Source organism: Columba livia, chromosome 24 (genome assembly GCF_036013475.1).
Source record: "Columba livia isolate bColLiv1 breed racing homer chromosome 24, bColLiv1.pat.W.v2, whole genome shotgun sequence".
NCBI classification, from domain to species: Eukaryota; Metazoa; Chordata; class Aves; order Columbiformes; family Columbidae; genus Columba; species Columba livia.
The window spans coordinates 3,415,317-3,432,862 of NC_088625.1; the positions used below are offsets into that span (position 1 = coordinate 3,415,317).

At 51.9% G+C, this 17,546-nt stretch overlaps 1 protein-coding gene across 1 annotated transcript; it reads right to left on the reverse strand.

Annotated features, from left to right (window-relative positions):
* Positions 1 to 482: 482 nt before the first annotated feature.
* Positions 483 to 14,689, reverse strand: ADAMTS8 (ADAM metallopeptidase with thrombospondin type 1 motif 8). Its single transcript, XM_065040443.1, has 9 exons — positions 13,942 to 14,689; positions 7,588 to 7,827; positions 7,254 to 7,386; positions 6,528 to 6,695; positions 5,985 to 6,283; positions 5,216 to 5,399; positions 4,820 to 4,992; positions 4,551 to 4,726; positions 483 to 3,603 (listed from the first exon to the last, which is right to left on the reverse strand). The coding sequence occupies exons 1-9, from the start codon at positions 14,539 to 14,541 to the stop codon at positions 2,871 to 2,873; spliced, it is 2,706 nt and encodes a 901-aa protein (XP_064896515.1). The 5' UTR covers positions 14,542 to 14,689; the 3' UTR covers positions 483 to 2,870.
* Between the last annotated feature and the right edge of the window lie 2,857 nt (positions 14,690 to 17,546).

A 17,546-nucleotide genomic window follows, 5' to 3' on the forward strand; every position in this document is an offset into this window, starting at 1 on the left:
TATCCTAATTATCTTGTAATAAGCCCATGCTTATTCTAATGAGATAGCTCCAAAATCTGCATTGCCATATGCTGGGTTTCATCAGTCCTTTGTTTCAGAGGACAGCACTGAGTTCCCACTATCTGTGGTTATTATATAGTTAGGCAAAGGAGACAGCGTCACCTCTTTTAGCCCTGTTTAGGCTGTATTTCCTCCTGGTAGGCAGCGGAATTATCTATATATACATACGTATAGAGAGGAGGCAGATGCTCATAAGCAGTCTGCAAAACAGAGACGATTCCGAATTTCTAGGGAATAATTTTTGCTCCCTGGGTGTTGTCTATTCTGTCATGTAACAGTTTGGTTTAGCATCTTAAAAACCAATTAACCATTTTTTTAAGGCTGAATACGCTACAGAAAAGAGAGAGATTTAAGATATTGCTCTTGGGATAGAGATAAAATATATCCCGAGAAAAGTGCAAACAGAGACAAATGCAAAGAAGTAAGAGGCAGCAAATCCTTTATTGAAGGGGTAGAGGCAGAGTCACAAACAGACTGTTTTCAAAGTTAAAAACAAATACAAACGAAAGGCTAGAAACAAATACAAACAGACGGCTAAAAACCAGAAAACGGAATTTTTCCCCCTCCTAAAATAAAAGTCCAAAGCCTAATTTTGGCAGGATTTGTTACACAGCTCAGTTGGCAATCGCACCCTGATCTGGGGGCACCAGGGAGGGGGAGACACCAGTCATGTACCAAAGTGGTTAAAAAATGAGCAGAGACGTCCCCTCTCCAACCCTGCTGCACGTTTCGGAGTGGGGACGTGGGAGCAGCATGTTAAAACACAGTCAATCTAATTTCTTCCTCTCTCTCCTTTCCAGACAGCTACTGTACAAAACCAAACGGAAATTCATAATAAATACCTAACACAAGAGGCTCAGTACATTGCTACAATCCTTCACTGAAGGGAAACATATATATACACATATATATATATATATCCTAGTATATAACCTCTTTGACTTAAATTGGTGTAAAGACTACATGTTTCTATGGCAAGGCTAGGGCAGGAATCCCACTTAACGTCACTCAGATCCCCCACACCTCAACCGAGCATCTCCACGGGATCTCCATCCTCCTCCTCACTGGAAAAGCAGCAGGATTTGCCCACGATGGGGAGGTTTTGCATTTAGGAAGCTCCAGCTAAGCGACTGCGCAGTGAATATTAAAAGAGAAAACTGGAAGAGACCTTTGGCGTGCCCGACTCCTGTGTGATAAATACAGACGTTTTCCTTGGCGCTCTCCCAGGCTGAAATTTCGGACCCCTCCTAAATGCTGGAGAGGAAACACACGCTGGCTTTGGAGTTAAAACCTTTGCAGCCTCAAATGGGGGAAAAAAGGGAAAAAAATAATAACCCTGCAAGGCTACATGACTTTAGCATCCAGCTATTTGTTGTAGAGGGAGAGAGAAAGGACTTAAATTCCTAGAGATTAATTAGCAGACACAGAACATTGCCCGAAGGTAGGACTGAACAACAGCCCAACAGCCCTGCATCCAAACTCTGCAGCTGGCCTTTATTTCTTTTTCCCCTCAGTACTCTCAGTCCTTGGGTGTAGCCCCCGTGGTTTCAACAGGAATCATCTACAGAAAAGCCGAATATCTCAGGTTTTCAAATAAATCATGGGGCTTCTGGCACAGCTTTAATATTTTGCTGCCAAAAATGGGAGCCAGGGTACCACAGGGAAGTGACAAGGGACATCGAGAGAGGAGCCTGGAGATACCGAATTGCTTGTCCAGCCATGGCAAAACCTTCCCAAATTCCCTTCCTGCTTGGCCTTGCCAGGCTCAGTTTTAGACCGAGATTTGCTCAAGCAAGGCTGGAGTGCAGTGCCAGATCTGAGCATCTTCACGTATCCTGGGCAAGCGGAGGTGAAGAATATGGAGAATAACGGAGAGGCTCAGCATCTAAAGATCCTGGGCTCATCCCTGCTGCGAGCCAGGTTAGCAAATTATCTCCCAAATTAAAGCAGAGCTGAGAAAATGAGCATGCGGGAGACCAGAAAAAACATGGGTGGGAGAGGAAACACCGGCACACACAAGTGTCTGCTCCAGCGGGGGGACAGGGTATTGCAACAGACATTTTACAGTCGAAGCACTGCAGAATTAGTAATTAATTAATCCTCACAGCGACCCTGCAAGCCAGATCAGGTGTAACTAAGCCTTGGTTTTATAGCTGGGGAAATCAAGGCATGTGGGTTGCAGCTGTAGGAATAATTCTGCAGATGCTGGGGATGTTTGGAGACAGAAATTATATATAAATACAGCAGAAACTGCTGTGACCATCTCACCTGTGCCCCTGCCGAATGTGTGCCAGGATCCAGCCCCCATTCCCAGCCAAGAAAGCGAGTTATCTCCCAGGCTAAACACACAGCCGATAAAATGCTCCTCATGCTCAAGGACACGCACATAGGGAGGGGATGGCAACCCAAAAAACAGCCTTTTGCAAAGAGAGCCTGATTTTATCACCACCCTGGACCTCCTTGACCCGCAGCTGGGACAGGATGATGGCAAAGCCAAGCTCTGCATTGTTTTTCCAGCACCAAACCCCAGCAAACCTTACAAACCGTCTGCAACCATGTTTAACACCAGCTCTTTGGAAACGCCTTATGGATATACTTATTTTTCCCACCTTAAATTACGACCAGTCAGAAAGAAAAGAAGAAAGCAAGAAGAAAAACCAAACAAGATTCCTCCCCATTTTGCTGCCGTTATTCCCCACTCTGAGGTAGACGTCGATGGGGTGGGGATGAACTGCTGGAGAGTGGTTATTTATCTGGCGAGCAAACCTGCAGCGTCCTCGCTGTCCTGCCTGTCACTGTCCCATCCCAGCTCAGCATTCCTGCAGGACACAGGTGGTGGTGACTGGTGGTGGCCCTGGCGAGCTGCATTTCTCCGGGGCGGTGATTTGCCCCGTGTAATCGATGCAAGAGGCGTTGCGGGTCCGCATGCCCCCACCGCAAGTTTGGGAACAAGGGGACCAAGGACCCAAGCGCCAGAGAGGGCAGGGGATATCTCCACAGGGTTTAATGTCCTCGGGTTTGAGGGCTCTGTCGCAGGCGGAGGAGGTTTGTCCCTCCACGTCCCGGCAATCCACCGTCCGCCTCTGCCAGCCGGAGCCGCACGTCTTGGAGCACTCGGACCAGTCTCCCAGGACCCATTGGGATGTCAGCATCGGTCGGATGATGTTGGCCGACTTCTTCTCTTTGCCTTTCTGCTTACTGAAAGGGACATCCTTGGGGATGAAGAAGGTGTACTTGACTTTGGGTGGGAAGATCTCACTGGCGATGGTCAGCAGCTGGACGGTCAGGGGCTCCGGGAGCTGGCGGAAGCTCTGCAGCCTCTCCAGGGTCGTCATGGAGCCACTGTATTTCAGGATTGTCCCCTTAATGATGATGTCCTGCTCCATGGCCGAGATGGCAAAGTCTCCATTCAGCAGGTACTTGCCCTCGAGGGTCCTCAGGGCCAGGTAATTCCCATCATGACGGACCCCGCGGTGGCTGCGCTGCTTGATGTCGATGTTGGTCGCCCCAGCGGGGATGGTGACAATGTCATTGTAGCCGTATCTGCAGGGGGCAAAGGGACACAATTAGTTCCCTGAGTTTATTAAGAGCAGGCCCACACAGGGGACAGAACTTGGCTCTGAAACCCAGCACATTCAGGAGCTGAAAGTATTGCAGTCGTGCCAGATGTGTGCTCGGCTGGAAGATTTTGCTGAATTCCATGCAAAAATGAGCGATGCCATCAAACGAACCACCCCACAGTTACCTTGGTGAGAAATTCCCCTTATTCCCTGGTTTATTTTTGGTTTTTTAGTGTGTGAAGTGTTTGGGACTAAAAGCCTGGCTCTGCCCAGTGATGCTGACACTGGTGATGCTGGGCAGGATGGTTGATGCTGCGGTCAGTAATTAGGTTTAGAGTAATTTGGGAAAAAAAAAGAGCCTTTGGATCAAAATCTGCTCTCAGTCACCCTGGCTTCCCTACCCCTGATCTTAATGGGATCTCTTCTTGGCTGGAGCCACCACGTTAATCTCTCTTTAGTCAACCGCAAACAATTCATAGGAGAGTGGAAGCCCCATTTCAGCTGGTTCCCTGGAAGGAAACCATTTAGGAAATCTAATTTAACTGCGTGAGTCACCTCGCCGCATGGAATTGGATGTGTTGGGCTTTTGTTAGGATCCTTTCAACAAAAGCCTTAAATTCAGCTCTTTGGCAAAAGCAACAGGGATCTTGGGTGAGAGAAGTGGTTGCTCCATGCCCACGTGCCAGGACTGAAATTCACCCCCCAAAACCCAGGGAAGATTTATTGAACTATTTATATCCCGCATCAGCCCTTGAGTACGTGTCCAAAACTCGCTGTATTGGGGCAAGATGCACATCGTAAACTCCTCAGGGCAGCAGATTTATTTGTAGCGGCGTACTAAGCCCACCACCAGTGTCAGCACCAGCTATTATTTTAGGAAATCAAACTCTGGCTTGCATAATACTGCCCCAAAATAAACAAGCGCCTTACTTGGATCGGTTGAGCGAGCCGGATATTTTCCGGCAAGTGGAGCCGTTGCCGCCGCACACCCCGCACTTGTCCAGCTTTTTGGAGGAGCCAACGACGTGGTCACAGCCGGCCTTGATGCACTGGCCATGGACACAGATGGAGAGGGTATCCGGTCCACACAGCGTCCCGTCGATCACCTGGGGAAGTGGGGGATGCACAGCAGAAATTAGGGAGGGCGTTTGATGTAAAATGAGGTAAAGAGGGGCGATTGTCATCACCGGGTATCTTACTTTGGCCTCAAAGACTTTAAATTCGCTCCTCCCTCTGGCTCGGCAGAAGAGCTTGCATCGGTCTCGGGGCGACACTCCCGCGTATTTAGGAACCCACTCCAGGCGATTCCCTTCCAGATCCGTCAAGTTGTAGCTGTTGTACTTCTCGCACTGCTGCTCCCGAAAGCTTTTCCCTGGAAGGGAAGGCAAAACATGACCCAAAAGCCATGGGAAGCAACAAAAGCCACATTCCTTGGCTGTTGTAGAGATGCAGGGGCGAACAGAAAGCTATAGCCCCCCAAAAATAAGAATATTCAAGGAAGAATGCAGCAATCCTTGGTGATTTCCTGGAGAAACGGGGATGGGAGGTGAGCACCCATGTGGGAATCAGACCCAGCTTTGCCAAGCTGGGCTTACCATCGGGTGGGCACTCGTCGGTGTGGCAGGACTGGTACTTGGCGCGCTGGCCCTCGCAGTAGCGGCCGCCGTGCTGGGGCTTGGGGCTGTCGCAGTGCCGGAAGGAGAACTGCACGCCGCCGCCGCAGCTCCGCGAGCAGGAGCCCCAGGGGCTCCATGGGCCCCAGCCGCCGTCCACCGCCGGCTGCAAGAAACCAGGAGAAGCTTCTAGACCCATCCCCGAGCCCGTCCATCCCCGGCTGTTTGTTCCCAGGGCAAGCAAAGCTCTGAAATTGAGCTAAAATCTGCCTCCAGCTTCTCTCCCTGCATCACCACCCTGATCCAGCAAAGCGCTCCAGCACACATTATTACTGACTTCTACCTTTGCTTAAAGTTAAGCTTAGGTTTAATACAGGGTGTTTCAAAAAAGATGGACCCTACTCCAAACTGAAGTGATTTCAAACTGGGTCCATCTTTTTGAAACACCCTGTACTTTGCTGTCTGACTCAGAAATCACTGCTAATTGCCCCAGCAGGGCAAAAAGCGATTATTTAATTGCAAAACTGTGGCTGCTTGCTCTGGTTCAGCCCACACCTTGACAAAAGGCACGGCAGCATTTATCTGCAAACTGAGCTTGCCAGTAATAAAGATTAACAAGAGGGGATGTTGAATGTGAGACATCCAGAAAACCAAACCTAATGCTAATCCAGGAGATGCCAGGACTGGGGCCAGAGGTTTGGGAAGCCTAAAGGGTCGAGCACCAGCACATTTGTCCCAAATTTCCCATTACCTGGGGCTTCAGGGCATCCTGTGGCACGCACTGGCCATCCCAGCATAGCCCCCCAGCTTTGCAGGGGGTGCCATCGGCCCAGGGCAAGCTGCCATTCTTGGTGTGGCACAGGGGCTCCCCGCTGCCCGTCCTGCACCAGAGCTGGGCGCAGATGTCCTCTTCGGTGGTGTTGGGGCAGTGCTGGAAGTCCTTGCCAAAGATTTGCTGGCATTGCTGGTCCAGGCTGTAGAGGGATCCTCGGCCAGGCAGCTCAGCGGGGAGGGAGAGGGGGTCAGTAGGGGCATCAAGCAAGCAGTCACCTGGGGAAGGCAGAGATGCATCAAGGCTTGACACCATGGGTTGCATCAAGGCTTGACCCAATGGCTGCCCCAAGTCTTGAGACCATGGGTTGCACCAAGGCTTGACCCAATGGGTCAAGCATGGCACCCCAAATCTCTCTGGTCTTATTTTCCCCCTCCCCTTCATCCCACACATCCCTCCAGGAATTGCGAAGAGCCTGGGAAATTAAGGAAAAAGGATGTTTTGAATGCTGAGGCTCCTTACCGTGCCCTCCATCCAGGAACTCGGTGAGGTACATGGCGCTGCAAGGAGACCAGGGCTGGGTCTTGTTCAGGTGGATGAAGAGAGGGGCCATCATGTGGTGCTTGCCCAGGGGCCCGAAAAGCCGCTCACAGGTTTTGGAGTCGTCGTGGGGCATGCTGAGCACGTGGCCTGGGGAGCAGAGAGCATCCGTGAGCCACAGCCTCCTGCTAAGTTATCAAGCAATTCCTATTGCTGCAAAAGCTATTTGCTTCCATAAATCAGAAGCCATTAAAAAAACCATACCAAGTGCATACTTGCTCTGTCTCAAAGGTACAGCCTGCTGTATGCAGGGTGAAGAAGCCCAAATTAGGGCTTCAGAACCAACAACCATGAGAAATTGTCTAGCAAAGTGCATGAACTTGGCAATGAGCTGCTTTCCTCGTCATATGCAACAACAAGTGTTTCTCATAGTGGGAGAGGAGGGAGTAACTACTCTAGGAGCAGCAAACCAAGGGGGAAAAGCACTTGATCCTACACCTTAGCTCATCACATCAGACAAAGGCACCAAGTCACACCAACTCAGGGATCTCTAAGAACATTTTATGGTGCAAACCAGCTTCTGCTGGTGCCAGAAGCTCCTCAGTGCCGCCTAAGGCTTGGCAGGTGGTGCCCAGCTGGGAGATGCTACATCCCTTCCCATGCCAGACTGAAAAAAGGCAGAAATTCCCTGGGGAAGGGATGCGTTACCCAGTTCGTGAGCCAGCGTGTAGGCTGCCTGCAGGCCCTCATCCTCGATCACTGAGCAGCTTTTGTTGCGGTCGCACATGGTGCCAATGTCCGCCACCCCCAGCGTGTCGCAGCTCTGGTGTCCGCAAAAGTCCTGTTTGTGACCAGCACCGAGAAGGGTGAGTGACAAGGTCCCACATTTAGCAGCCCCAACATCTCTGAGCAGAGATGCACCCCAAATCCAACCACCTCCCCACCCCTTTGCTCCAAGTTCCATTCTTTGCATGGTTGGGGCATCCCCCCTCTTTAGGAACATCTCCACCTCTTTTCACCACCCAGATCATCCCCTTTGGACCTGTCTGGTCAGCAGGATGGCAGTGTCGTAGTGCTCGGGGTGCCGGTCGCTGGGGGGGTTGAACTTTTGCTGCCAGCTGCAGAAGTTGCGCAGGGTGAGCCCCCCGTTGTCAGACACCTCCGGCCCCGCCGCCGCCTCGTCCACCACCAGCACCTTCACCACCACCAGGTTGATGGAGTTCTTCAGGCTGGGGTGCTTGTAGATGCGAGCTGCCATGGACATCAGGGTCAGGACGTGGTTCTGAGAGACAAAGCAAAGCCTGGGTAAAACCTTTGCTGTGAGGGTCTTTATTTTTTTGTTAGGAAAAGATAAATCAACCTCATTTATGAAGCCTACCACATCCCGGTTGATGGGCTAAGCACTGATTTTTCTGTACGTGGTGCTTTACACCTTGTGCCGGCGGGAAGGACGGGCAGGGCATCCCACCCCTGCATCCCCCTCTCCAGTCGCTGTGTCTCACCTGCCACGAACCCTTTGCACCCAAAAACCCTTCGGGGAAAACCTCACGTGTCCAGGCGAGTGCTCCTGCATATTCCCAAAGCATTAACCCTGCCCTCGGGCAGGAACAGCCTCATGCGCGGTATCTCGCTGGTACAAAACCAGCCTCACATCGCTGCAAAACTCCTGCTCAGCAGAGTTTGAACCCAAAGTCCCCGGTGACAAACCAGGACCAAAGTACTTTGACAGCCAAGACTTCATCCAGCAGCATCCCCAGCTCAGGCAACCGGGATGACCAGAGATTACTTAATATGTCAAACGCGCCAGCGATGTTTAGGCTGATGTAAACATCTTATCGCAGCATCAAAATTCCTCTTCTGCTTGGCACCCATTCACGGCCCCAGAGTCAGGAGAAAAAAATGCAGCCATTACACAATATAGTATTGGGAAAGAGAAAGTGGCTTCTCCCCCCGCTGCCAGACAAATTATACCCCACAGTCTCACTTTAATGCCACTATCTAATTAAGCTGGAAGGTGGAAACCCTCTCCTAGGGCTGAATTTCACCCAAAATACATGCGTGGAGCTGGCTCTGCACACTCATTCATCGCAATGCTGTGATAGTATGTACAAAATGCCATTTTCTTAGCGAACGAGGGAGATGTTTAGGGAGATACCTCCTAATAGCTACAAGAGCCGCTCACCCAGGGTGGCTGTGGCTATTTTAAGTTATTCTGCCACATTTCATCCTGTCACTGGCAGCTCCCTGTAAACAGATGTTTCGCTTCAGCAAGACGGATCCCAAGTCCTCCCCAGCTCATTATCCAAGGGCAGGCCCCTGCAAGGGCGATGGGAGCGCTGAATAGACGGGTTTATTTAGACTGGCCAGATCTCTGCGACATGACTCATGCCCCAGCCCAACGCATCCAACAAATATTACGGAGAAGTCACCACCAAGGCAAGAAACCTGGGCGAGATCCCCACGAGCGATCGCTCTTACCCCATGGGGAAAGTCCATTGCGAACCTTCCTAAAAAATACCACAAAGCCTTCCTAAAATTATACACGTGAAGATCTAGAAGGATGCTCTACGCTGGAGCTGCTGGTGATGGGATCCATCATTTCCAAGGGAGTAAATCCTGCTCCATCCTTTTCTAACCCATTACAGGTTTCTCTCCATCCTGGTAGTTAATTCGGAGGACCATTCCCCATCACAAACCCCCAGGACACCAACCCTCCCATCCTCAGGGTTACAACCAGCCAAGAAACTCTTTTGGCAGCAGGAACAGAGGGATTCGGAAAACATCCATCCACCTTCCCTGTGTCTGGAAAGCAAAGACGGAAAGCAAACCGAACAAACAGCTATTTAGCAGAGATTAAAAGGTCAAATTCACTTGTTCCACCATCTGGTGTCTATTTATACCCAGCCCTGGAGCGTGCGGGAGTCAGTTGGGGTTTCGGATGGACCCTGACTGCTCCAGGGAGAGGAACGATCCACCTGCGCTGCTTTGGCTCGGCCAAGGGTTCGGAGATGGGGCCAAAAGCAAATTACAGGATCCCCAGGGCTCATGAGAAGCTGGCTGAGTGCTTTATGGCCAAAAAATAGCTGTGAATGGGTTGAATCCTGTGTGTCCCATCCTTCTAGCGCCTTTGCAACCAGGCTCTGGCTGGACAAGTCACCCAGGATGGTTTCCTTCCTGGCATTGAGGCTGGGGATGTGGGTATCGGGATGAGACATGCCAGCAGCAAAAAGGAAAAAATAACCATAAATCAGAGCGTGGGCAACCAAAGGGGTTGTTTTTAACCTGATAACGTTGAAGGATTTAGCTTTCTGATACAGGCTCTTGCAAAATCTCTGCTTACGCTCTCTGTCGTGGGAACCGCTCGGAAGTTGAAGTTTGCAGTGATTCCAAGTTTTTTTTTTTAATTATTATTTTTAGGGGGAGAAACTGCTCTTACACAGACACTGCCTATTATTGTGGTATGCACATAATGATCTAATATCGCCGGACCCACCCAGTGCAGAAGGATGGCAGGGAGCGCCCGTGCAACACCCCGGCGCAACTCGCCTCCCTCTGACACACACACGAAAAGAAACGCCGAGATTTCTGGAGTGAGGACAGATGGAAGGAAGAAAACACGGGGTCAGATGCAAGGGCTGCCCAGCTTTGAAAAAACAACCAGTAAAAACATATCCCAGCCTGTCTCTCTCCCCCAAAAGTGATGTCTGAGTGCTGGCCCCCCGGCTCAGACAGCCCCCACAACCACCCTGCAGGTTGAAGCCCAAGCCAAGAATTTCCTTGCAAAAAACATGGGTTTCAGGTGAGGGAAATGGGGGACAAGCTGGAGGAGAGGGGGACACCGTGCCAGCCTGGCTGCCCTCTTGCCTTCCCAGGTCTCTGCCCCATCTCTTTTCTACTTGACACACAATTTTTCCTCCCTCTCTTTGCTGGATTTTTGGGGCTGACCCACAAAAGAAGCCACTACCCCTTTTCAAGGCAGGGGAAACTGAGGCATGTGTAGGACTGCCAGCACCTCTTGGCAGGCACAGACTGATATAAATCAAAACTCCATCCTGAAAGCATCCGGGGCAGGAGAGCTGCAGTTCACAGTTATCCTGGGCTGATTCAGTGGGATCCCTGCTCCCTTCACACTGCGCCTTTCATACCAAAGCCCTTTGGGATGCAATCAGGAGAGGCTGGCTCCTATTGTTGAGGGATTAAGCAAACTCACCCGCTTAGGCTGGAAAATACCCTAAAGCCAGCTGAGGAGCTGGATGTGAGGGGACCTGAGGCTCCAGGGTGGCTTTGGCTTTACCCCCAAGGTCACTTTGTGGTTGATCCTGGTGTTGGGGAGGTGGCCGGGGGACCCCAGCAGGGCCCCGTGCCACACACTCCAGCACCCGTCTGGCCTTAGAGGAATGGGATAGCACTAACACTCCTTAAAACCTCATAAATCTGCCTGGAAAAACCGCGAGGAATCCCAGCTGAATCAGACTGATCTGATTTCACCCTGGTCCTCGGTCATTGCCAGCTCTTGGAGTCGGGGATTGCAGATTCCTCGCTTGCAAGAGGGAGAGAAAAGGGGATCGCAGCCATGGTGTTTGCAGAGGAAAGCTTGGAAACGCGCCCCATCTGCACCCAGGAGACCAGAGAAATCCCACCACAGGAATCCCATTCTGCTGCCAACTGGCTGGGGACGCTGCGGCTGGTTTGTGCAACCGCCTGTTGCTTTAGGTGTCTGGGCAAACATCCCCGAAGACTCGCAGAGCATCTCTGCAAGTGCAGCTGCAGGTGCTCAGCCCAAACACCCTTTTCTTCTGCACAAGGGATGGATTAGCCCTTCTGCTGCCTCCTGCCTTAGTTTCCCATCCTCAAAACCCCCACTTAATTCTGTTGGCGATGCTCACCGTCCTTATATTTTCAGGCATTTTGGGTTCTCTGCAGGAAAAATGCAAAGAATAAATTATGCATCCAGCCTGGGGCCTCACACCCATCCCTAAATAAGGGGGCTCCTCCTAATCACTGCAGGTCTCATCCTGCCAAATCCTCCTCACAGGTGTTATTGCTCAGCACCTAATGCCACCCCAAAAACTCCAGCTCCTGCAAGCATCAAGCCAGAATGATTAAACCCCTAAATTTCAATGTCTGGTTCTGCTCTCACTTCCTCATTTCCTCCTGGCTTACATGAGTATTGATGGAGGTGGAATTAAGCTCTTGTTATCTAAATTAGGCTAACAGCTGAGCTATAACAGCTCAGATTGATTAGAAATAAATCATTAATAGCATTTTCCTAATAACAGCATGACATCGATTATAACTTCCAACACTCGAACACATCTTACGGTGACTATCTTCTACTTGAGCTGTTACAGCTTATGCAAGAAAATAACTGGGAAAACAAACAATGCTTGTGACCTTTAATAAATATTTGGTAATTAAAGTGTGGTTATGGGAAGAAAAGTCACTACGTAAATACGATTTTTTCTGACTCAACATTTCTGCTCCCTGGGCATCTCCTAGCCAGATCTCACCAGCACAAGCAAGCCATCAATATTTTTTGGTATTTAGAGAGGAGTGATATGGCTCTTTGGTCTCCAGAGTTAGCAGCAACCTCGCTTCTCCCTGCTTTTTATTTGCTGAGAACAAAAGACACAGAAACACAGCAGGTGTTTGGGCTTTTTTGTTGTGTTTTGGTTTCTACTGACACACTAGAGCTGGTTGGAGTGTTGTCCCAAACACTTAGATACACTAATGCTCTGTTCATCCAAACTGAGATCTTTAAAGGCTTCCTTCACATCAAGAAATACCCCGAGAGGTAAGGCAAAGATACTTCTCTTGGGGACAAGGACGAGGTGATGGTAAAATGGGGGCCAAGCAGACTGGAAACTCCCTGATAACTGAAGGAGCTGTCATGGACCCACCAGGCAGCATCACCCACCCCCAGGGCTGTACCAGCGAGTTTCAGCCCCTTGGGGAGAGCAATTCCCACCACCATTTATATGTCATTGCTCAAAAATTCAGGTTACCCCATTGCAAACTCTGAGCTCTCAGGGGGGTTGTCTCCAAGTGCAGCATCCATCACTCCTTGACTCTCTGCTACCTGTTCCTGCCAGCCTGGTTTGGTGACATGCAAGCAAAATCAAGCAAAGGATGAAACCCAATTGATGCTGAGCAGCTGAGATCAGCTGGAGCTCCGAGGTTTAGTATTTTTCAAGGTCCAGCCCTGCCTGAGGAGGGCTGGAATTAAAACGCTGCTTTATTAGCAGTGGAGAAGCTGGATGAAGCCCCCAGGGGAAGGCTAAAGTGGGCAGAAATGGCAAAGCCAGGCTGCCAAAGCGCAGCTCTTGCTTTCAGCTGCTCGACTGCTCCCGCTGAGCTCCGGCTTCACGGATTCCTCAAACAGCCCCGCAGCCAAACAACTCACTGCAGAGGACGAGCAGCCCCACTGCACTGTTGTCCCTTGCAAAGAGCTGAATACGTTGCAAACCATGCAAAGCTGAATTTGGACCCCAGGACCCAAGCAACCCATCACTGTTGGGTGCATGGCAGTGCCTGCTTGGGTCGGGAGCTGAAAAATAACCCCGTGCCAATGAAAGCGGATGGACAACAGCCCTGGAGATGGATGTGGGGGGCCGAGAGGCCAGGACCTTCCCCACTGGGGTCTCTGCAAAGCCTGGCCAAGGGCACGGTCTCTGCAGCCAGAGTGTGTTGAAGGAAGAGGAAGAGTTTCTGGCGGTGGTGGCTGAGAGAAAGAGCTGCTTGTGCATCTGCTCGGCTGCTAACAGGTGGCTCAGGAGTGGGACCGCACATTACTCAGCCCCCACTTTATTTACTATCTGGCCCGAGCTCCTGTCCGGAAGGGAGTTAAGCCCATCGCTTTGCAGCACGGCTCTTTCCCTGTAGCAAGAAAGGCATTAACCCACTCTGTACTTCATCTCTGGGGACACTGGACTGATGTGACACCTTGGTGTCCAAACCTGTGCAGACACAGGCTCCCTGGGACAGATGCTGGGTCTGGGAATGGGTCCCCAAATGCTGCCTGAATGCCCAAAGATTAATCTTGCAGCCTTTTTCCATGGGATTTACAGCCCCTACACAGCAAGGGACAGAGTTGAGGTTCCCCACAATGTCCCCAGTTCTCTACTTGCGCACCCAAGGTGGTCTCTGCAGGGGACAGATGGGCATGGGGGACCCCAGCAGTGGCAGAACCAGCGGTTTGGGGGTGCAAGAGGAAACAGGAGGAGGTAGAGATGGGGACACGAGTGGATAGAGGGATGCAGGGTGGGCAGAGGATGGAGGGGATGGAGGGGATGGAGGGGATGGAGGGGATGGAGGGGATGGAGGGGATGGAGGGGATGGAGGGGATGGAGGGGATGGAGGGGATGGAGGGGATGGAGGGGATGGAGGGAACCCTTACCTCCACGTCCTCCCCGTAGAACCGCACCATGGAAGCATCAGCCACCAGCAGCGTCTCCACGTAGCGCGCCTGGGACACGAAGCGCTTGGCCCTGCGGAGCGGCTCCCCGGGGCCGGTACCGGGCGCGGCGGGGGGGCCCGGCGGGGCGGCGCGGCGCCGGAGGCGGTGCGGGCGGCCCCAGGGCGGGCCGGGCCACGGGTGATGCCCGAGCGGCTGTAGCTCGTAAGCCGCCCCGTCGAGAAGAAAAGCGCCTCGGAAGCCGCTCCCCCCGCAGCGGCTGAGCACGGCGGGGGCATCGGGGCTCCCCTCGACGGCTCCCGAATAGAAGCAACCCCGGCGGGCTGCGCTCCGTCCCGTTACCCGGCGACCCCCCAAGCGCTGGAAGCGGAGGCGAGGGGCCAGAAAAGCGTTGTCGGGACGGAGGCGGAGGACCACGGCGCGGCCGAAGGCTGCCAGCCGCAGGGCCAGCTGCCCCGACGGGGCGGGCAGGCGGGCGGGCAGCACCGCTTGTGCCTCCGGTGGCGGCGGGAGAGCCCAGGCGTGGCAGAGCAGGAGCAGGTGGAGCGGAGCCCGGCCCCCCAGCAGCGCCCGCCGCCCCATCGCCCGGCCCCGCCGCCCCGCCGGGCTCCCGGCCGCTCCCCCGCAGCCTCCGCCGAACCCGCTGTATTTATACTTTCTTTCCCCCCCGGCTTTGACATAAGAGGTTTATTTTTGATCTCTTGCTGTTCCCCCACTCCCCTCCCCTGCCAAGCCAGAGCCTTGGGGGAGGAGGAGAAGTGAAAGAGAAAAAAAAAAAAAAACACAAAAAAAAGCAGCAGCAGCAAAGGGGAAAAAAAAAAACCACGCACACACACACTTAAAAAAAAAAAAAATACACAACCAACCCACTTTTGGATGCGATTTGGGGCCAATCAGGCGCCGGGAGCCCCGCCTGCCTCCAAGTGTCAACTCCAGCCTGTGACTCTCGCAGCATTAACCCCTTCAGCACAGCCCCCGCGGGCCCGATCATGCCCAGGCCAGCAGCTCGGGGAGGTGGTCCTGCACCCACATCCCTCCCCACCACGGGCGAAATCAGCCCAGGGAGCTGGTTCTTCTCTTATTCCCCAACCCCCCGCATCCCTTGGCTGCTGGGAAGCCAGCTGGAGAGCATCTCATTCCAGCCTGCGAGGCAGAAGGTGCCTCGGGGGGTTTTGCCCGCGGTTCCCATGTCCTTTGCTTCACCAGGGACAGAAAGGGCTTTGGGTCCCGGGGAAAGCTCCAACAGTGACAAAGACAAGGAGGTTTCCATGCCCTGAACCAACAGCTGGGTCCACATGGGGTTTCCTCCAGCTGGAATAAGGCAACAGGCTAAATCAGACTTGTGGAAAATACCTGGGAGAATAAAACAATGCAGCCAGCTCCTCCTGTTGCCCTTTTTTTTGGGGGGCTGGTGGGGGGTAGGGGTGTTGTGTGACTACATTTAAAACCCAGATCTCCCTCTTTCAGACTGAATTTTTCTTCCCACGCCCATTCGCTTGCAGGGAGTGAAAATCGTCCAGAAGTACAGAAGTCTCAGGCTGTAAAACCAGGTAGTTGCCACCATGTGCTCAGTGGTGGCAAACATCAGGAGATGCACAGAAACACGCTGTCCCTGGCTGGGAACCCGCTCAGCACCAGGGAACAACCAGCTGGAACGGAGAAAGGGAAATTAATCCGTATATATTACTCCTTCATTCCTCTTAAGGCCTCCTTCCCTGTTAGTTCATGAGATTCCTGGCCTCTGAAGCACCCTTTGTGCAGCACTGAGATATCCCCAGATGTTCCTGCCGCAGTTTGGGGCTGGTGGGTCCTATTCTGCTCCTTGCCTTGATTTTCTAAACCTTTTTCAGGGAGTAACACATGCTCAGGACCAGGCTTGTGCTCTTTTAACCTTGCTGTGGACGCAAGGACCAGCTTCTCTACACTGTAGTTTGTTTTTTTGTTGGTTTCTTTTTACCCTTAGTTTAATCCTAAAAACATCTGAAAGGGTGAAGAATCTCAGGATTCCTGGGAAACCAGAGTCTGGCCACAGGACGTAAGGTTAAAAGCTGCTCTCCCTTTATGTGAGGATGTATTTACATCTGCCTCTCTATTATTATCTCCACTTAAAAGCCACATCCCTACCTATATAGTAAACACACAGCCCTGGCTCTAAATAGCAACACTGCCCTGGGGCCAAGGCTCTGATTACTTCTTCTTTTTAAAGTGTGGGGTTTGTGACCGTAGGAGTGGAAGAAATAATCATAATAATAAAAAATACAACCCCAGGCATGGTGTAGGACATCTCTCCAGGGCTGCATGTGGAATGTGCTCCCTTGACACCCAGTACCTTGGCAGGAGAAGCCAAAGTGCCTCTAACTCTGCTCCCCACACCTCAAATCCCACCAAAAGTGTCAGCACAGGCTTGTATCTCACCAGGCTTTGCTTTACCGTGGGCTTGGTGGGCGAGGAGAGGCGGTGTCCCCGCTCTGAACTGGGACAGGTGAGGCTGCAGGCGACACGTCTCGCTGACAGGATGCAATTTATTCCCCGGCTTTCCTGCATCTTTGATCTCGGAGGACATGCCCGCATCTTAGCTCGGAGGCACCGCTGGTTTTCATCAGCTCTGCAAACAGTAGCTGGAATTTCTTGTAGCCTCGCTGGGCTCGTTACAAACCGGCTCAAAACACGACGGGAGATGCAAAAACCTCACCTGGCTGCCCCTCTGCATCTCCTCCCAGCAGATGATGCACCCCAAGAATTTTTTTGGGGGTTCCTGCTTCTTATGTCCTTGCCACCGAGCCTTGCCTGCGGCTCCCATTTCTATGGGGCTGTCTGAGCATCTGAAAGCCATTAACTCCCAAGTCACTGTGATTTAAAGGCCCTTTTGATCAAACCCTCCGCACGCCCCCAGCTCTGCCAAAACAGGCACTTCCCTCCTGCAGCCTTTTTCCCCCCCAGTTTGCACCAGGCTGGTGTTGAAGGTGTTGCTCTGTTTGCTTTGCCCTCAGCCCAGTGAAAAAACAAAACAAAACAAAACACGTTTATAAGAATTATTTCATCCACAAATCAACTAAAAATCGCAAAAAAAAAAAAGGTATCAACCACTAGATGTCAGTGCCGGCCTGTGCTGCATGGTGGGAAACGCCAAATCCATCCCTGCAGCAGCAAGAGGAGGGTGAAGGGGTCCTGCAGCCAGTGCAAAACACACCTGATGTCAAAAATAAGCAATTCCATTAGTTTTCCTTTTAAAGCGAGCAGGCGGGATGAAATATCTCCCAGAAAAAAACCAACAGCTTTAATTCAAGGCTTTGGTCTTGTGTCAAGTTATCCCCAATGAAACCGTCTTAGCTGAGAGAGTCTCACAGAAATGTTGGTTTGATTTAAGGTTTGCGTGAGAAAGGGGGATTTGGGGTTGATTTGGAGTGAGAATTAAGCAGCAAAATGTGCCGTCCTATATAAATCTGTAGTTGCTGCACAGCCACAGGAGGGCACCCCTGCCTTACGAGTGGTGGTTATTTCGTGTTTGGGACCTCAAACCCCTCAGTACCCCGTAAAATATCACTGGGTTTGCCTTCCCCTTAGTGCAATTTTGGACATTAGTGCAA

Excerpts from the sequence above, each read along its gene's own strand:
- ADAMTS8 (XM_065040443.1), bottom strand. The coding sequence starts at position 14,541 with ATGGGGCGGCGGGCGCTGCTGGGGGGCCGGGCTCCGCTCCACCTGCTC. Across the intron at positions 7,828-13,941 it reads TCTACGGGGAGGACGTGGAG|AACCACGTCCTGACCCTGAT; the intron begins GTAAGGGTTCCC and ends TTTGTCTCTCAG. Across the intron at positions 5,400-5,984 it reads AGGATGCCCTGAAGCCCCAG|CCGGCGGTGGACGGCGGCTG; the intron begins GTAATGGGAAAT and ends GGTTTCTTGCAG.